General features: G+C 41.2%; 1 protein-coding gene across 2 annotated transcripts in view; it reads right to left on the bottom strand.

The window, feature by feature from the left end:
• The window catches only part of ERMP1 (endoplasmic reticulum metallopeptidase 1), a 40653-nt gene extending 23097 nt beyond the window's left edge, over positions 1-17556 (bottom strand). For both annotated transcript variants that reach the window (XM_087822673.1, XM_087822674.1), the window contains exons 1-4: positions 17219-17556; positions 15207-15508; positions 10814-10941; positions 10080-10185 (exon numbers count right to left, since the gene is read on the bottom strand). In XM_087822673.1, the coding sequence (XP_087678799.1) occupies positions 10080-10185; positions 10814-10941; positions 15207-15508; positions 17219-17556 (874 nt within the window). The remainder of the gene's footprint in view (positions 1-10079; positions 10186-10813; positions 10942-15206; positions 15509-17218) is intronic.
• Positions 17557-21460: the final 3904 nt, after the last annotated feature.

Here is a 21460-nt window from a genome sequence, read left to right as displayed (position 1 = left end):
GCCTTTGGTCTAAATTGGAACAATTCATGCATGAAACTGATAGTAACAATACATAATATACAAAATAAAATAAAAATACATGAAATACTGAAATAAATACACAAATAAAGGAGAACAGGAAGCACTCCTTCTAGAATTCCAACTTTGAACTACAGATGGAATGACAGCCAGAAAACTCAGCGTCTGGCTAACGTTACAGTAAAAATGCTTTGGGGTGAGAATCAATGGTTGCTAAAAGTAGGATCAAAGTTTCATGAGAGACAGGATATTAACAGTTTCAAAGTACCTATTACAGAAAGAAAAAAAGTAACTTTACCAAGTAGAAAAGCCTGGCAAAAACCGTAATTAAAGGCTCAGAAGTTGATCAGACAGACATCACGTGCCTCCTGATGAGATGCACTGAAAGGACACAAACGTGAAAAACAGAGAAAGGATGATAGGGAAACAGACTATCGACTCTAATCATGTTAAAACACTAGTATTAAAATATTATCATACAATTAAATAGTAATCATTAAAATTTTACTATTAAAACCACACTGAAAAACAGGTAAAGCTAAACTCTAAAGGAAATAAAGTATCATAAAACTTGAGATAATAGCTATGCTTAGGTGAGAGGTAGGGAGCTGTATCTGAGGCAGCAGGTGAAAACTTCTGGAGGCTGTGGCAAGAGTCTATTCTCTTTTTTTTCCTTATTTTTATTTTTATTTTATTTTTATTTTTTAAATATATCTTTATTGATTTCAGAGAGACGAAAGGAGAGGGAGAGAGAGACAGAAACATCAATGATGAGAGAGTCATTGATCGAGCCCGCAACCCGGGCATGTGCCCTGACCGGGAATTGAACCCTGGTCGCCTGGATCCCAGGTCGATGCTCAACCGCTGAGCCACGCCCGGCCAGGCAAGAGTCTATTCTCTTTCAAGAATGGGGGTGAAAGGGGTACTGACCTGACAATAATTAAGTTTACACTTTTATGTTTTTGTTACATACCTAATAAAACATGACAATTAAATGCTATGTTTGGCCCTGAATTAGAACTCAGATTAAAAAACAAAACAAAAACAGCTAGGACATTATTGGAATAATTAGAGAAATCTGAATATTCACTATTCATTAGATAATAGCTTTATATTATTGTCATATTTCTTAAGTGTGATTAATGTACTGTTATGAAGAAACAAACATATCCTTGCTCTTTACCTTCTGAGATGGCTATGGTGAAATTATCTATGGAAATGGTTTTCCTCCTTAATTGTGATAATGTAGTGAATACACAGATTTTCAAATATTAAACCATCTCCATTTACCAGTCAGTAAAGTTTCAGGATATAAAATCAATATATAAAAATGAGTTGCATTTTATACACTAATAATGAACTGTCAGAACAAGAAATTAAGAAAACAATCCAGCACCATTCCTGTGCAGAGCCCACCCTTCACACAGCCAAAGCTTGGTTTCTTTGGGCCTGATGAACTCTGCTGGCATCACCCTAAAAACTTCAAGACCCCGACCTACCACAAAAATCCATGGTCACCCAAGGGTGGTGGCTGGCCTTGGTGTACCCTGAGACTTTTACTGAGTGTCCTCAGTCCCAGCAATGGCACTGGGTATGAATCTCTTTCAATCTGGTGACCACTACTCACCCTGGTCTGGTGACTCACTGAGGACCTACCTCACGCGTGTACCACCAAAGGCTCTTTCAGGTACTGAGCCCAACAGGCAGCCAACAAGCAGAGACAGATCTTGGGGTGCCTTGGGCCTTCTGCTGACCTACCCCAGGGCCTGGTGCTGGGGGAAACCAGACTTGTTGCACAGCTTAGTCACTCATACACACCTAGGCCCAGCAGAGGCAGCCAGACTGTGGGTTGCTTTGCAGCCGCAAACAGGTAGCCCAGGACCAGCCACAGGCAGCCTCTGACATTGACTTGCACCAAAGTTCCTAACAAGAGGACCCAGAAATAACACACCCAGTAGTGGGATTCAGACCACATCATAGCACAACCTAATGGATATGCTCCACAAGCAGCATATCCAAAGGGAGATCTCAGCGGACATGAGATCCTGCTGGGGCAAATGTTGCTTTGTGAGGTGAGGGTGGCCCCTGCACAGCAGCTTGTACACTGTGGTTGGAGTAAATCTTCATAGTCAGCCAACCCCAATCATGAATGGGCCAACAGAAATCAAGAATCAACTGCAACAGAAGGGCTCACATAACCTACAAAAGGGTTTGTGGAGTATCTAGCTTCCATGATCAGAAACACTGCACCACTGAGTCCCACCAGACACCTACTACATAAGAACACCATACCAAGACTGGAAAGCATAGCAGATCCACCTAATACACAGAAACAATTACAGAGAGGCACTCAAAACAGAGAGACAAGGAAACATGCCCCAAATGAAAGAACAGGAAATATCCCCGGAAAAAGAACTACATGAAAGCAATCTACCAGCTGAAAACAATGGTTATAAGGATCTCAAGGGACTTAGGGGAAGAATGGATGAACTCAGTAAGAACTTAAACAAATGGATAGTAAACATAAAAAAGAACACAGAAACCATAAAAAAAGATGAGTCAGAAATGAAAAATACAATATCTGAAATGAAGAATACACTAGAAGGAATCAACAGCAGGTCAGATGAAGCAAAGAATTAAATCAGTGATTTAAAATACAAGCAGCAGAAAACACCCAATCAGAGCAGCAAAAAGATAAAAGAAATTCTGAAAATGAGGATAGTTTAAGGGACCTTGGGCAACATCAATCTTAACATCACCATTGCAGGGTAACAGAAAGAGAAGAGGGAGAGCAAGTGATTGAGAGGCTATTTAAATAAACAGGTTTCCTAACTGGGTGAAGGAAAAAGACACACAAGTCCAGGAAGCGCAGAGAGTCCCAAACAAGTTGACCCCAAAGAGACCCACACCAAGACACGTAATAATTAAAATGACAAAAGTTAAAGACAAAGAGAGAATCTTAAAATCAGCAAGTAAAATAGAAGTAGTTACCTACATGAGAGATCCCATAATACTATCAGCTGATTTCTCAATAGGAACATTTCATGCTAGAGGAACTGGCACGAAATAATCAATGTGATGAAAAGTGAGGACCTACAACTAAGACTACCCAGCAAGGGTAACATTTAAAATTGAAAATGAAAAAAAAACCCAAAACTTCCCATACTAGGTAAAGCTAAAGGAGTTCATTACCATTACAAAAATTGGTATTATAAGAAATGTTCAATAAAGGGACTTCTTTAAGAAGAAAAAAAAACACAAAGAGGAACACAGTTATAATAAACAATGGCAATGCCCAGCCAAGTGTGGCTCAGCGGTTGAGCATCAACCTATGATCCAGGAGATTGAGGTTCGATTCCCAGTCAGGGCACATGCCCGAGTTGCGGGCTCCATCCTCAGTGGGGGGCGTGCAGGCAGCACCCCATCAATGACTCTCTCATCATCGATGTTTCTATCTCTCTCTTTCCCTCCCCCTTCCTCTCTCTGAAATCAATAAAAACACATTTAAAAAAATAAAAGTAAAAAATAAAAGTAAACAAAAACAAAAAAACCCCCACAATGGTGATAAATACATACCTATCAATAATCTCTTTAAATGTAAAAGGCTTAAATGCTCCAAGCAAAAGACATAGGGTAGCCCTGCCCCGGTGGCTCAGTTGGTTGGAGAGCCGTCCCGTAAACCAAAAGGTTACGGTTGGATTCCCAGTCCAGACACATACCTAGGTTGCAGGTTCTATCCCTGGTCAGGGTGTGTATGGGAGGCAACAGATCAATGTTTCTCACATCGATGTTTCTCTCCCTTTCTCTCTCTCTCTTTCCCCCTCTCCCTCTCTACAAAGAAAAAAGAAAAGACAAAGGGTAGCTGAATGGATAAGAAAACAAGACCCACATGTCTGCAGTCTATAAGCAACCCACCTCACAATGAAAGATACATAAAGACTAAAAAGTAAAAGGATGGAAAAAGATACTTGATGCAAATGAAAGGTTTTTTTAAAACCAAGGTAGCAATACTTATATCTGACAAAATAGACTTTAAAACAAAGGCTATAGTAAAATCAAAGGACAGATAAAAGCCTATCCAGGCAAGAAAATGCTAAAGGTTTGTAAATGGTAATTACAAACTTTGTAATTAGTATTACAAGAAATGTTAAAAGGTCTTCTTAAGAAGAGTAAGAAAAAAAATAACATGGCAATAACTATATACTTATCAACAATTACTTTAAATGTAAATAGATTAAATGCTCCAATAAAAAGACAGGGTGGCTGAAGAGCCAAGAGAACAAGACCCTTACATATGTTGTCTATAACAGACTCACTTCAGATCAAAAGACACACACAATCTAAAAGTAACTGGATGAAAAAAGATATTTCATGGAAATGGAAACAAACAAACAAAATCCCAGGTAACAATACTTATACAAGACCAAATAGACTTCAAAACAAAGGCAATCACAAGAGACAAAAGAAAGACCTAGCAATTCCACTTCTGGGTATTTATCCAAAGTTGAAACCAGCAACACTAATTCAAAAAGACATGTATCCGTATGTTCATTGCAGCATTATTTACAATAGCCAAGACATGCAAACAACCTAAGTGTCCATCAAAAGATGAATGGATAAAGAAATGGTACATATCTACAAGGGAGTATGACTCAGCCATAAAAAAGAATGAAATCTTGCCATCTGCAACAACATGGATGGACCTAGAGGGTATTGTGCTGTGTAAAATAAATCAGACAGAGAAAGACAAATACCATATAGATTTCATTTATATGTGGAATCTAAAACATAGAAACAACTCACAGAGAACATTTTGATAGTTGTCAGATAGGAGGGAGGTTGGTAGTATGGGTGAAAAAAGGAGAAGTGAGTAAGAAGACTGAAATCATATAAAACATCTTCTCTGACCACAATGGTATGAAATTAGAATTCAATTACAAGAAAAAACTAAAAAAAACACAAACACATGAAAGCTAAATAACACGTTACTAAACTATGTATGGGTTAACGAGTTTAAGGGAAAAAAATCAAAAGATACCTTGAGACAAATGAAATGGGAACACTGGTGTTTAAATTTACATTTCTTCTAAAATAAAACAATTGTTTCACATGGCAGCTTCTTAAAAAGTTAAACATAAATTTACCATATGACCCAGGAATTCCATTCCTAGGTATCCACCCAAAAGAAATGAAAATACAGTGGTACTTCGGTTTTCGAATGTAATCCATTCCAGAAGACCATTTGAGTTCTGAAATGTTCAAAAACCGAGGGATCAGCAGCCGACAGCGAAGCCTCAGGATCTTGCCCTCAGCGGAAGCCGTGTGGCACGTTCGACTTCCGAGGCGTGTTCCAAAACTGGAGCATTGACTTTCCGGTTTACCGTGTTTGTAAACCGAAATGTTAGTCAACGGAGATTTTCGAAAACCAAGGTACCACTGTATATGTCCACACAGACTTACACACAAATGTTCATAGCAGTACTGTTCATAATAGCCTAAAAGTGAAAACAACCCAAATGCCCGTCAACTGATGATCAATGAAATGCAGTTTGATCCATACTATGGAATATAATTCAGCCATTAAAAATAACAAAGTGCTGATACATGCTACAACATGAATGAATCTCAAAAAATATTATATGAAGTAAAATAAGCTAGACTGCTAATGACTCTGGGGTTTTTCTTTGTAGTGTCTTTATCTGGTTTTGGAATTAGGATAATGCTGGCCTCGTAAAATGAGCTTGGGAGTCTTTCCTCCTTCTGAATTTTTTGGAATAGTTTGAGAATGATGGGTATTAGTTCTTCTTTGAATGTTTGGTAAAATATACCTGTGAAGCCATCGGGTTCAGGACTTTTGTTTGTTGGAATTTTTTTTTTAATGTTTCTATTTATTTTTTAAAATTTATTTATTTTTAATTTATCTTTGATTACTGCTTCAATTTTGTTAGTTTTAATCAGTCTGTTCAGATTTTCTGTTTCTTCTTGATTCAGTTTTGGAAGATTATAAATTTCTAGGAATTAATCCATTTCTTCCAGATTGTGCAATCTGTTGGCATATAGTTGTTTCTTTTATTTTTTTTTATATGCTTTTATTGATTTCAGAGAGAGGAAGGGAGAGGGAGAGAGAGATAAAAACATCAATGATGAGAGAGTCATTGATCGGCTGCCTCTTACACGCCCCCTACTGGGAATTGAGCCCACAGCCCGGGCATGTGTCCTGACCAGGAATCGAACCTCGATCTCCTGGATCATAGGTTGATGCTCAACCTCTAAGCCATGATGGCCGGGCCTTTGGTAATATTTTCTTATAATCCTTTGTATTTCTGCAGTGTTAGTTGTTACTTCTCTTTCACATTTGATTTTGTTTATTTGAGTCCTTTTTTCTTGATGAGTTTGTTAAAAGTTTGTCAATTTTGTTTATCGTTTTAAAGAAGCAGCTCTTGGTTTTACTGATCTTTTGTGTTGCTTTTTTTTATACTCTTTTGTTTATCTCTGCTCTGACCTTTATTATTTCATTTATTCTATTTGCTTGGGGCTTTTTCTTTTTCTAGTTTGTTTTTGTTTTTTTAGGTGTAAGGTTAGATTGTGTATTTGAGATTTTTCTTATTTCTTGAGGGAAGCCTGTAATGCTATGAATTTCCCTCTTAGTACTAGTGTATTTTACACTTTAAATAGGTGAACTATACAGTATTGTGGGTTAAATCTCAATAAAGGTGTAATTTAAAAAAAAAAAAAATGCAATCTCAAGCAGGTCATAAAATAGCAGATACAGTATGATCCAATTTTTGTAAGATATATATCATATAAAAATATATTAATGTATATGTATAAAAAAAATTCCCAAAGGGTAGAGACTAAACTATAACCCCAGGTTGCTCTGGGTGGTGGATTACAGGGGCATGGATATTTTCTCACTAGAGAAAAAAAGGAATCTGTGACTCCTTTGCTGATGCGCTTTCCTCTACTCAAGGTATGTAGCATATGAATTTTTCACAATGAACATATATTATTGGTTTAATCTGTTTAGATTTTAAAATAATGGATTATTAAGTCAAGCCTTCTTGACTCATGATATAAATCACTAGCCTGATAAATCAAGGCATTTTTTCACGCACTCTGGCTCTGTTTTAAAAATCAGGCAGCACTGATTACTCTAGTCACTAAAAACTCCCCCAAAACAATCTCTCTCTCTGAAGTGACAATGGAGCACTCGAGAGTACAAACTGTTTTAACGGAAAAGTTTCCAGAGCAGGACAAGTGCTTCCGTGCCAGGCAAAGGCCTGTCCCAGCGGCCGAGGATGGGGATGGAGCTTTACTCTCACACAGAGCCCCAAGTCCAGGAGACCTCCATCCTTCTGTCAACCGTGGACATGAGCTGCCAGCTTTCTGAAGGCCACACCTGCAGGAAAGCCAGCCTTTTGTAGTCAGTGGCGTCTCGAGGCGAGGGAGGTATTGGTATGTCAGAAAGCACCTGAGAAGTTTTGGGGTATGCAGTTTAGCCACAAGAATAAGCTACCAAAATCTAGAGGGAAAACACTGTATATAAAAACTCAGAGAGCCATGGCTAGTTTGCTCAGTGGTTAGAGTGCTGGCTCACAGACTGAAGAGTTGTGGGTTTGATTCCCGGTCAAGGGCACATGCCTTGATTGAGGGTTCGATCCCCTGCCCTGGTTGGGGCACGAGCAGGCGGCAACCAATCGATGTGTCTCTCTCACATCCATGTTTCTCTCTCTCCCCCCTCCTCTCTCCCTTCCACTCTCTCTAAAAAATCAATGGAAAAAATATCCTCAGGTGAGAATTTTAAAAAAAAGGTTTTTTTTAAAAAAAAACAAACTCAGAGAAAGAGGGAAACATTCTCTCCAAATCTTTTGCAGGATGCTCCTCCAGAAAAAATTAATTTGAAATGTGGGCATTTTATTTTAAAATGAGTAAAACATTTAAGTTGTATATATATTGCTAACTAGTAACAAGGCTGTTATTGTCTTATTATTAATCATATTGCAACGCAAAACTTTAAACAATACAGAAAACTGTGAAGAGTCTAAGTAAAGCAGCTATGACAGCTCTGGTTTTAAATTCATGAAGCAATGGAGAGTCCGAATCAGTTTTTTACATTTTGCCCCACCCTCCACTCCAGTCACACCCATCATAGCTCCACCAGCCAACACTCACCATCTGGCAGTGCCTGTTTTTATACAGTTGTTTATAACCTTCCAGATAATGCAATTATATCTAAAATGTATACAACTGCAGAATTTTTACATAAAACTATCTACATTTAGTAATAAGAGTACAGGCTACAAGCTAATTAGACCTAGTGAAAGTGAGTTCTCAATAAATGTAAACAAAGAAAATGACTTGGGTCTAGATCTCACTAATCCTAGGTAAATGCATTTGAATCTCTCTGGACTACATATATGCATATATAATGTATGCATTAATATAAAGGCACAGAAAAAATTCAGGAAAGGTATAGACTAAACCTTAGGACTAGATTTTCCTTGGGTCACAGGAATATAAGGGGCAGAGAACTGTGATGATAAATTAAAAGCATGAATAAGAAGGTATTTAACATATAATACACTTCTTAGAGGGAAAATATACAAAGACACACTCCTGCCCATGTGGAGCCCTGACATTTTCACCAGAGGAAAGAAAGATGCAGTGTCCTCTTTGCTTACAGAATTTTTTTTGCTTTTTGATCGAGTGGTTGTTGTATCAAGTGTTCCTTCTATACTGAATGAATCCAAGAATTTGAGAGAATGGGTAACAGTGTAGCATCTACTTACTCCTACAGATATTAGATAGAAGCTTCTTCTCATTAGTTGGATGAATAGTAAGCAGAAAAGTCTGAGAGTTGAAAAGAAAGCAGAACCTTGCTTCTGACCTCATAACCTTGAGATTCTCAAAGGTTTAGCTGAAGTAAAATATATATACATTTTGAAGGGCAAAAGTTTAAAATAAGTTGTATGGAGAATATTAAATTACGGTATTGTTTAGGTTAGAAAAATATACTCAGCGTATCTTCATAACTTAAACAATACATGTCTGTAAAGGGTGCTAAAAATTAAGTTCCTATATCGCCTTACTTCTCCTAACCCATCTCACACCCCAACACACTCATTATAAAACTTCTAGCAAATGCCACATCCCTAGCTAAAATGAATTACCCAAATTACTAACAGAATTGGGAATGGCATGGAACTTCCAATGTCACAAAACTGAGCTCTGAATTCTGCTAAGAATGATGACAATTGATACTTAATTGATAAGTTATCCTTATAACTTATAATCTTGTTTTCCTTAGAAAAGTTTAATCATAAAACTAAAAATATTTCTCTGGCTGATTAAATATTACTGGATTTTTATGACATTTAAATTAATGATATATTTAAAGTCCTTTAACTACAGGTAATTTTTTTCATTTTAATCCATGAAATCACTGTCATTTAATATGATTTACATCATAATTATCCATAATGCATAAAATCAAGTTCACCACCTACCTATATGACAATCTGGTTAATCGTTAAGAACAAGGACTCTGAACCTGTACTAGGTTTAAATCCTGCTGTGTCATTGACCAACTGTGAAACTTAGGGGAGTTATAATCTCTTTTGCCTCAGTTTTCTCATCTATGAAATGAGGGTAATGACAGTACTTTCCCCTCATGCTGTTTTAAGGATTAAGTGACATATATATAAAATGCTTTGAACTTTTGGCGAATAATAAGCACTATACAAATATTAGGTTGCTATTAATATTATTTGGTTAAAATTTTTAACCAAGACAAGCTAAAACTACCTCATGCTTTAAAAAGAACGTTCATTTCATTAGAGAGATTACTTATTTTCAAAAACCGTCCACTTGTATAAAAACAAGAATTACGTTAAAGTATACAATGCAATTGCACTCAAATACAAAATACAGGGTGGGGCAATACAGTTGTTTGTATGGAAATAACGCAATAATTAATAAATAAGAATATAAGAAAAAAGTCTGTGTTTCATGTACTCACAACTATGAACCTACGTTGCCCCACCCTGTATAGCCACACATACCTGTTTGGAATACAAGTTCTTTCCCTCCTACACCTGCTGCCTCCAAGTTAATAAATGCACGAATCAAGTTGGCCCAGGGGTGCTGAGTAATGAAACCATGACTGGCCTGAATGAGAAAGAAAACAAATATAGGTTAAACAATCTGAGATTATCAAAGTCTCTATTTGCTTATTTTAAAGACAGAATGTCTATGTTGACAAGGGGAAGAACAGACAAATAATCATTTTTTCAAAGGCACTATCCAAAGACACGCAGCTGTTTCTCTCTCTATGTGCAATGACTGTGCGCAGTTTGCTGAGTGGAAAGTCACCAACACAGAAAACTGCCTGATTTCCATGAGTGGTGCCAGACAACATCCTCAGTAAGTGTGAGGCTGCGTAAAGAAAGGACAAAAAAACAGAAGGGACGATCCACATGGCTGGGTGTTCATGCTGCGTGCCTGCCTCAAAATATCTCTGAAACTCTACAGAGTCAAAGAAAACCTGAGGTGAATGATTATACCATCACAGAGCCCTTCTATAAATCAAACGCTGACAAGATGCACTGTTCTAAGTTGTTCCCAAATGTTGAACATATGTATGTAAGTGGCTGTAGAATCTTTACAGTACTCCAGGAGCAATATTTTTTGTATATGACTTTATGATACTGCTCAAATGAATAATCAAAATGCCTAAGTTGTTATTATTATTATCAGTTCTTATTGAGGCCTAGTATTTAAAACAATGAAATTTCACCTGCAAAACATTTTCCTCAGCACCATTAAAAAGGAAGATGACAGCATGATGCAAAGCTTCAGGGGACGTTGACAAGGCGTGAAGGACCTCCAGCATCACTGAGCAGCTGACTGCATCATCACTGGCACCTTTAAATCAAAACAACAGGCTTGCTCCTCAGACTTCAACATCTTTACAGTATGAACCATCAGGGCTAGGAATGGGGTTTTCTCATCAAGGGAGCATCACGTGGCTATAAGACCGGAAGACCAGCTCGTCTGTCGCCATCAGGCGACCATTACACCCGCCAGCTTTAAACTCCGCGAGAACAGGAATCTCTGTCTGGTTTGCTTGTTGACTTACCCTCAGTGTCTAGAAGCATGCCTAGCCCGGAGTAGTCACTTAAGTATTATCTGTTGAATAATCATGCAGATGGGATCTAAATTAATACTAAAATTTGACATTCTCTGCCTGGGCCAGTATGGCTCAGTTGGTCGGACCGCTGTCCCGTACAGGTTTGATTCCTGGTCAGGGCACATAGCCAGGTTGAGGGTTCAATCTCAGGCTGGGGTGTATGAGGGAGGGAGGCAACTGATCAATTTCTCTCTCATATTGATGTTTCTCTCCCTCTCTCTCTAAAATCAATAAAAGCATGTCCTCAGGTGAGGATTAAAAATAAATAAATAAGTAAATAAATAATAAATGAAACCTGGCATTCTCACCAGCCCAAGGCAATTTACTCCCTTCTTTATCCTGGTTCCACGTCCTCTATAATATTCTCACTTCTGGTGTTCACAGCTTCCTAGGTATCTCCCCTCCTACCCACTCCTTTCCTGCTAGTTTTCCTGTCAAAATCATAAAACCTTCAGGTCACTTGGCATTTACAGAGAGGTCCGTTTGGATGGTGTAGCATTTTTTTAAGGTTTTGCCGAGATGTGATGTGATGAAGACACCAGATCCAGTAAGACAGGAAAGGAGACTAATGACCTAAGTAGTATCCCTGATCCCAGCACGGATAGAGTAGAGGACCTCATCAAATCGCTTAAACTTCTTGATTCAGAAACTTTAAATATTAAAGGTGATTATAAACATGGCTTTAATGCCTTGATTTTTTAAAGCACTATAAGAGGTAGCTAAGGGAACAAATCAGATATTTGATGATATTAAGGAATTATTACTTTTTAAATGAGGTAATTCATAGTATTATGAGAATGTTAAAAAAGGCTTCTTGTCTTTCAGGGATATAGACTGAAATAGAGAAACTGATACAGCTGTTTCAAAATAGTTAAGGGTTCAGAGGTAGAGATAAAGAAACAAGATTGGACTGTCGAAGCTGGATGACATGTACACTCAGGTTCATTAAATGATTCTGTTTTTGTACGTATTTGAAATTTTCCATAATAAAAAGTTTAAAGAGAATCAAAGTAAATAGGCACAGTAATAACCCAGACAATAGCAATAGCATTTTCGGGTTTATACACTGGGAGGCAGGGCGCTACAGAGGTTAGCACGGGTTTGTTGTTTTTTAATCCTAACCCGAGGACATGGGGAGTGAAACATCGATGTATGATAGAAACATCAATCGGTTGCCTTCCGTGGGTGTTTACAGGACATTCAACCAACTGAGCCACTCCGGCCGGCAGTTTAACATGGATTTTAAAGTAAGAAAAATTTGGAAGTAAATTCTAGCTCTGTCATTTACCCTACAACTTCCTGGTCTAGAGAGCAGGCTAATGATATCTACCTCATAGGTGTGTTGAGAGGATTACAAAATGTGGTCTGCATTCAATGTTAGTTTTTTCTTCTTTGCAAACTTAAAGCTCTGTAGCTAGCTAAAATGCTTGCTGTGGTGTTGTTAAATTTCAGACCCCACACCTACTCAAGAAGAAACTACTTATTACCTATTATTACTTGTCTTGGCAGTGAATACTAGATTGTATTTTAATCAAAGTGAAACTAAGTAATAACTACTAACTACTATGAAGCCAGAAGTTTATGTAGCTATCAGTAAAAACTGCCACCTTCAAGGAACCAAATGAAATTAATGGTTTTTAACTCTGAGACTGTGAGTTACTTTAAAATAAAAATCAAACCATAAATTTTTTCTTTATTCAAAGAGAAAGGGAAATGGAAAGAGACATATCTATACAGGGTTGATTAAAAAGTTAAACTGTCCATTGATCTTCCTTTATTTTAATGGTTCTGTTGTCTGAGAACAGAACTAGAGAGGGAAAGAAAGTGAAAGAAAGTTAGAGAACAGTATAAGGGCTGAGTGGTTAACCAACATCTCTTTCTATTTAGAATTAACCCTGAAATTGAAGCCACTCCTAAAATAACTCAATGTCTCTTCTACCCACAACCTGGAACCAAGAAGCTAACCCAAGAAGACATTTAAGTCCTTTCTATGGGTAACATTACTCCTAATTGGTAATAGTCCCAAAGGTCCAGCTATGTTGCTGAGAAGAACTTTTAAAAAATGCCCATGTTTCAATTAGATCATCCACTGAAAGGATGTAGGTGATCGTCTATTTTATGAGTGTGCTTTTAAACTATTTTTAGCAATGTAATATTGACAGAAATGTCCTTGGGAATGTTGGTACAGGTGATCTTATAAAATTTTAATTTAAAATGAGTTCCAATGACCCAAAAAATGCCACCGTTTCATTATTGGACTCTGTATATATAACACTTGGCACTATGTTTCTGATACTTACATACGTATCTTTCTTATATAATGCTCTTAAATAACCATGGTGTCGATCTGTCCCTTCCTAGAATTTAAACATCATAACAGTGGGCACAGGGTGACACTTATTTTATTACTGCTTTGAAATAGGCATAAAACACCACTGGTTTCCCTAACACACACAAAGATATTTCTGACTTTATTAAAACAAATGGGTATATACTGCTTTTTTGTAACATCTTGAAAAAATATTTAATAGAAACAAAACAATTTAATAATAAACATGTCATTGGGGCATTGTGCCCAATGACACAATGGAAGTGAGGGAATGATGTCCTTTTCTTCTCATGCTACAAATGCATGTAACTCTCTCCTACCCTAAATAATTCACATTGGTCCTGCTGACCTCTCTACTGACAACTCATCTTTTTCACCAGATCATTCTGTACTCCATGTGCTCAATCTACTGTTTTGTTGAAAACTCAAAAAGTTGTTCTTTTTCCAAATCTAGTTGCTTTTTATCATGTAACCTTCTTGGAAATATGTGTATGATTTTTAAAAAGCATGTTACATTCTAAATGCAACTGGCAAGCTTTCTAATTAAAGATGTCCTAGAATGAATCATTCTATCAAGCAAATAAATGTTATATTTTGTGTAACTCTAGATTATCATTTTGGGACTGCCATAGTTCAAACAATCCAGAAATAATAACATTAAATAACAATTAATAGCAAAAAATAAAAAGGCATTTCTCATGCCAGGCACTATTCTCTAAGCAATGCCAATAGGAAAGTACTATTATCTCCATTTTCAGATCAGAAACTGAGGAAAGAAGAGGTTAAGTAGCTTGCCAAAGGGAGCATTAATTCTCCTTCCTTTCAAATGGAGCTGAAAGTACTGACTGGCCAGGAAACCCAGCAACTGGTCCCACCTGTCTCTGATCAGTGGTGATCAGCTAAGTTTATTCCTGTGTCAAATGAGGGGGTTTGAACCAGATGCTATCTCAGGTCTTGTCTACCTCTAACATGCTATGATTCCATTGTAAAATGCTATAATTTTCTATTTTTCCCTACTTAGAATCTCTTTCATAACTACTAAAAACATTTTTCTGATGAATCTTATTTTTTTTTAATGGAAGTTCAATTTTGGGGATTCTCAATCATTCAAAGTATTTATTGTGTCAGGCACTGTCCTAAACATCAAGTATTTTGACAAAGTATTTTCAAAGGAAGATTTATGGATTAATGAGGTATTCTAACAGTACGGCATGCCCAGCGGGCCAAAATTCTCACTTTACAGGTAAACAGAAACTAAGAAAGACGTCCTCCAAACCCCGTGTCTGTGAAGGCAAGGACTGCTCCTTCACCCCGTATCCCCAAAGCCTAGTATTATACCTAGCTGAGTAAACACTTGAAGAGGCAGAACCTAACTCCAGGACTCAGGGACACATACTGGTAACGCTGATAAAGCTGCTTCAGTCTACCAGCAATATTCCATGTCTTGTCACTGGGCTGCTGGCACTAATGTTTAAAAAAAAAAAATAAAGCACTTGAGAGAATGGCAAGGGGTTAGACTTAAACTAAATGATACTATTCTAACTATGCTGCCTGCCATCACTAAAGAGGTTTGTCCAAGAAAACGGTGTCCCACAGCTAACCAAGCAGCTTGGCATTAATAAGCTTTCTAGGCTGTGATGACTTCAAGATGACTAAAAAACAGGTACATACCTGGTGAGTTTGCCACCGAGTCAAAATGACAGTTAGCCAGAACAGCATGCTGGGCTCCATCTCTGGGTTCCAGCTTTACCACAACGTTGGTGATGTTGTCATAGTAGCTTGTAAAACCTCCCAAAAAGTCAATGCTAAAGGAGCCTGTGGGCCGCTGTACATCTACTGAAATCTTGTGAAGGCTGTTGCTTTGAACTTCAATCAGTTTAATCTGATCCAAAAGGTAATGCACAGTCAGAATTTCATTTTCTGGACTTCCTGTAGTCCTGGGGCCAAAGGATGTTATGTGTTCAAGATAATCCCTGGAAGCCACCAAATGAGCGATGATTAACACGTAGCACAGAACAACTTCTCCTCTACAATTTCCCCCACCCCCCAAAACAAGTTGTTTTACTCCTCAGATTAAAAAGAGCTGCCTTTTTGGAGGGAACACTTGATGAAATATATGACTGTCTAACCACTATGCTGTACACCTGAAACTAACACAATACTGAATGTAGACTATAATTGAAAAATAAAATGTTAATTAAAAAATACAAAACATTTTTTAAAAAGGTTGCCTTTTATTATTTCAGGACAGTTCCATCTTTTTGTCTTGTCTCCCATGAATTCATCCCTTCAGAGTTTCCTCTCCCACTCCACTCCCAAATCCTCTCGATCCTCATACAGAGGCTAGAGATTCTATTCAAACGGGTAAATGCTGAAGACCAGACAGCCCAGAATGCAACTCCATTGTGCCACACTCTGGAGGGTTCCTGATTCTGGGTTACAGAAACCAACGAGTAAAGACAAGTCAAGAGATTAAATAAACAAACAAGCAAACACATTTTTTATTGTACGAAATGGACTCAGCCCTGCCTGTGTGCGTGCCCACAAGGCCTAATAATAACTTCAGTTCAGGCCAAAACCAACTCTACCCCTAAAACACACAAACAAAAATGTTTTGTCTTTTCACTGCATTCCAAGCGGGGGGAAAGCAGGGTGGTGAGGGTGTGTTCCGGAAAGTCCTTAATAAAATAAGTTTCCAGCACAATGTATTCAAAAGAAAAAGGTTTCAAATCACAGTGTCTGTTGAAAACTCTGCTAGCTTAAGATTTTGAGCTTTGACACATTTATGTTACAACACTTGATTTTAATCACGCTTCTAGCACACTTAATGGGGTTAAGCCAGTCAGAGAAAGAGGAGCACCGCAGGCTTTCAGTCCTATGTGGAATTTAATGAACAAACTGAACTACCAAGCAAAATGCAGACAGACTCATAGATAGAGAGCAGGAAGGCAGCTCGGGGGGCGAGGAGGGATGGGGGAGAGGGCCTGAGCAAAAAAGAAAAAAAAAAAGAGAACTCGCAAATTGGCCAACAGTGTGGTGACTGCAGGGGTGCAAGGGGGCGGGTGGTGGTGGGAGAGGGCACAAAAGGCGATGGAAAAAATTAAATTAAATTTTAAAAAAAAGGTCAAACCTTACACACCAGGAGCCCAAGGATAACCTCCGGGAATCTGAGAACTTCTGCAATTTTAAAGTTCTGAAGCGCAGTCTTCCAGGCTGAGCCTCCATAGCTTTCCCACGTGAGGACTGTGACCCTCAGAAAGTTAGACCACTGACTGCATTACCCCTTCCGACCCCTCCCCAGGACCCAGATGCACAAAGCCGGCTAGGGGCATCAATTCCACGATCCCTCATCTCGCGTGGAAAGCAGAAGGGCTTAGCCAAGAGTAAAAGTTGCACCAGAAGATGAAGGACGACTCACAGCCAACCCATCTGCAGGTGCGGCGGGAAGGGGGCGGGAAAGCCGGTGCCGTCCCCGCGACAGCCCCCGCCTGCACCACCCGCTTCTCAGCGGCGGAACGGGGAGTCCAACCGAGGGACGCGCAAGGGCACCCCGCCGCACGTGCGGCCCGGCGGCGCCGGCGAGCCTGGGCGGTCCCGCAGGGGCGGGTGCACCCCGGTGCGGTGCCCGGGCTCCGGCCGGGGACGCGAGGGGCACGCGCGGGCCGGGCGTGAGAGGCCAGTACCTGGCCTGGCGCGCGTTGAACTCCGGGGGGTGTCCGGTGGCCCCGCGCTGCACGAGCTGCTGCAGCGACAGCTGCACGAGCGCCCGCAGCGCGAGCAGGTAGAGCGCCAGCGCCAGCGCGGCGCGCGCCTCCGACAGCCCGGTCCCCGCAGCCCCGCTCGCGCCGCCGCTCCCCGCCGCGCTCCGCTTCCGCGTCCTCGCGCCGCCGCCGCGCGCGTCCGCCAGGGCCTCCGGCGCGCGGGACTCCCTGTCTGCTTGCGGCGCGGCCGCCGGGCCGTCCAGGCGCTCGCCTCCGACGCGGTGCCGCCTCACCGCTGCCGACTCCGAACCCCACTCCATGGCCACGAGCCTCCGACGCCTGCCCCAACCGCCCCAGCCCGCGACAGCCCCGGGAGCAGCCGGGGCCGCCGCCGCAGCGCCTCCTAGTGAGCGGACGGAACCTGCAGAGGGTCAAACTTCTGCTGATTGGCCCGCCGGCCGCGCGGAGCCCCAGTCTCTAGGGCTGGGTCGTCGGCGGGCACGGCGGCGGGCGGGCGGAGGGGCCGGCCCCGGCTGGGCGTGGTGGGTGTGCCTTCTGGCGCCGGGCTTCCCCGCGGGGCGTGGGACGGAGCTTTCCCAACGGAAGGAGACCCATAAACCTAGAAACGTGAGAAAAGTGAGAGATCGCTTTTAGAAGAATGCACGTGGTTGCGCCAGGCAGAGGAAGAAGGCAATGGCCCAGCTTTCCGAAGGAGCGTTCATTGGAGCAAGCTCCGGGCATTGCAGGCTCTTAACGTTAAAAAGAGGGCTGCGCCAGGGAGGCCCAGACCCACGCTTCCACATCACAGACGGCAGCTGGGTGAGGAAACCGGCACGATCGCCGCCTCCATGAACAACTGAAGACAAACAGTAGCGGTTATCTATTGAACACCTGCCATGGGCCAAGCACTGTGCTCAATGATTTAATACGTATCTCCTTGGAGCCTCACAAGAAGCCTGGGAGGGAAATATTTCTATGCCCTCAATAGCTGAGACACTTACAGGTAACAGCTGAAGAAGGTTATTTGGAAGCAGGGGGCCCTCCAAACAGCCCTCAATTCCACTGCTGGATGTGGCACCGGAAAGCCATCCTCTAGCCTTCGCCCTGCCCATGCATGAGCCTCTCTGCTTCCAAGTTCCGTCTCCAGCATGGACTCGCAGCAGCACCATTCACCCAGAGGCCAACTGGAAGGCCGCAGCCCTGCCCGTCTGCCCACCTGCTGCTGGCCCACCTGGCACGGGGGCTGCTGTGCTGCGCTCCCCAGCTGGCCGCCTTCAAAGCCCTTCCCGCTCACCGCCTTTCCTTCTCCCGCAGGAGCTTCTCACGTGCTGTTCAAGTTGCCTGGCACGTTGTTCCCTCCCCTCATTGCCTAGTTAACTCATTTAACCTTCGTAGGTCAGCGTTAAGTGGTACTTCCTCAAGCAAGACCCTGCTAATCTGAGGAAGCCAGTCTCCCCCTATTCGTAGGGCCTCGCAGCATCGCCTGCGCTAGGTAATTATTTAATGTTTTCTTCATTAGACAGCAAGCCCCATGAAGGCAGGAATCATGACTGGCTTTGCTCACCGTTTTCTTCTCTCCTCTTAACACAAAGCATGACATGTGGCCTGTAGTCAATACATAGTTCTCGAGTGAATCAATGGAAACATAACTTTACAGCAGCAGCATACGTTTAGCTCAATAAGATTCTTCTTAGTCTGTAAGGCCCATGAAACCAAAGGCAATGTCTATATCTTATTTATGCATCACTGTGTCCCCAGTGCTTAGCTCTGTGCCTAACAAATGAATATATATAGTCTTTTATAGGAGCCAGACGCCTTGCTATTCTTTCCAAAAACCCTAGCGCCTCCACCATCCCTGGAAGATAGCACCTCAGAAACAACTCTGTCCACCACAGCATAACAAGTTACAGGGGTCTGTAGTTCTAGGCAAAGGGCACAAATGTCTGATTTTTTTTTAAACTTTACTTATTTTATGGTGTCACTTGCAGGGCTGGGTGGGTGTCAGAAAACCTAGGGATAAGGTGCACCACCCAGGAGCTGGGTTACTGGTTAAATCATTTGGGCTCTCTGTTTCGGAAGGGATAATGTAAGTTAAGCAGCTCTGACAGTGTACTGAGAGGCAGTGTACTGTAGTGGAATAAAAGCCCGGCTGTTGAAGTCAGCTAGATCTGAGTTCCTGAATCAGGAGCCGTCAGTACTCGTGGCATTATGCAAGTTAGCCTCAGAGTTTCAGTGTCCTTAACTGTGATAATGGAGATAATGCCTGCCTTCAAGGGCTTCAGTGAGGATTAATCAGCCAATACGGTGAAAGATCCTCACACAGTTCCAGAATTTTTCCTTATACAATCTTTTGCAGATGGGATTAAAAGCCATTTTCCTATTGTGATAATCATAGAGCCCTAGGAGGGAGAAGTTGAGTTATTATAATTGGGGTCTTGGAAGGCAGTTTCTCTCTAGACTCGTGTAAACTATGGTATTCACATTTGAATATTTTTAAGCTACCAGTTGTTGGATATCTACTGTCTCAGATACTGATCAAGGTGGGAAAACATACAGAAGAACAAATCAATGTTTCTGCCTTCAGAGAGCTTCTATTCTGGTGGGGAGATAATAAGCTTGTGTGTGTGTGTGTGTGTGTGTGTGTGTGTGTGTGTGTGTGTATTTGTGGGTGAATAAAATGCCATATAAAGTGCTATGAAGGAAAATAAAGCAAGGAATTAAGAATGGCCAAGGCTGCTGTTTTAAGTTGGGTGATCAAAGACGTTCTCTCCGAGGAGACATTTGAAGTGACCTGAATGAAATGAGGAATGGGGCCCTAAAATCCTGAGGCGAGCATGTTCCAGGCAGAGGGAAGTGAAATGGGATGTTCAGAAACAACAATGAGCAGGGCATGTGGGTAAGGGGACAGTGACAGAAGCAAGGTCAGCGAGGTAGGCAAGAGCCAGTGCAGGGGGCCTTCGGGGTCACCGCAAGGACCTGGGGCTGGTTTAAACAGTAAAAACTCACGCTCCATGTTATGTTTTATGATATCGCTCAGAGTCTTGGTATCAGGCCGAGCAGTGCAACGACCACACCTAGATCATAGAGGCTAATAAAAGACTTTGCTAGTGTCTGGCCTTTTAAGTGTTTGGGGCAGCTAAGCTGTAGTTTTATTTGTGTGGGAAGCACACCACAATGAATTGAAACACATTCTAGTTCCCACATGTCAAATTGCTGATGAGAACAGAACGAGCCTAGGCTGCCCCATCTGGTGAGCTATTGATCGCTGGGGTTGACTCAGTTCATCGGGTTTGGCCGACAGTTATGTTTTTCTGTGTGTCTCTTTAGGACAAAGTGAGAGCTAGACTTACCTACAGGCATAGAGACACCCCAAGTCCCTTCAGTTTTGCCATCTCTCCCGTATTTTCTAGGAACCTAGCTAAGGTGAGTAGAAGGGCATGTGAACTGTTAGAATTCAGATAAATTGCCAGTCTCTGCCTTCCACAGAGATCACCCCATATCCTATGTGAGTCTTTCCTCAGAAGAGGGGCTACTAGGACATTTGGTGCAGGTTCTCTGGGACTGAGGATGCCTTTTACCTGATGTTACAGTGACATTAAAACCAAGAGGTAACAAGAGAATCCAAACCAGTTGTAAAAGCCAGAAGCAGATGTCCAGAACTGATGGGCAGAGCAAGTTGAAGACTGACAAATCAAGAACAAAGACTCCAAAGGCAAAGGAAATCTCAGGTAAATATTGAAGACAGGTACTGTTGCCTACAGATAGGTTTAGTTTAAAATTTTTTTTTAAACCCTCACCCAAGGATATTTTTTCCATTGCTTATCAGAGAGAGTGGAAGGGGGAAAGAGAGAGAGAGAGAGAGAGAGAGAGAGAGAGAAAGAAACATCGATGTGAAAGAGACACATCGATTGGTTAACCGGGGCCAGGGATTGAGCCTGCAACCAAGGTACGTGCCATTGGCTGGAATCGAACCCAGGACCCTTCAGTTGGCAAGTTGACACTCTAACCACTGAGTCAAATCAGCTAGGGCCACAGATAGGTTTTATGTGCTTATTGAGGTGGTATAAGGGTGGGCCAGCTTTGTTTAAAGTGCCAGAAATGAAGGCTCGTGACCAGGTTTGGGGATCAGCATTAGGTCTTTTGTTTTTAAGTTTTTTTGGTTTGTTTTTGTTTGGTTTAGATCCCTTCAGGCTGACACTGGGCCTTCCTAACTACAAAGCTCTG

The sequence above is a fragment of the Miniopterus natalensis genome, chromosome 12 (assembly GCF_054644295.1).
Source record: "Miniopterus natalensis isolate mMinNat1 chromosome 12, mMinNat1.hap1, whole genome shotgun sequence".
NCBI classification, from domain to species: Eukaryota; Metazoa; Chordata; class Mammalia; order Chiroptera; family Miniopteridae; genus Miniopterus; species Miniopterus natalensis.
Note: the sequence above shows the minus strand (reverse complement) of the source record. Positions and strands in the feature narration are given on the sequence as shown.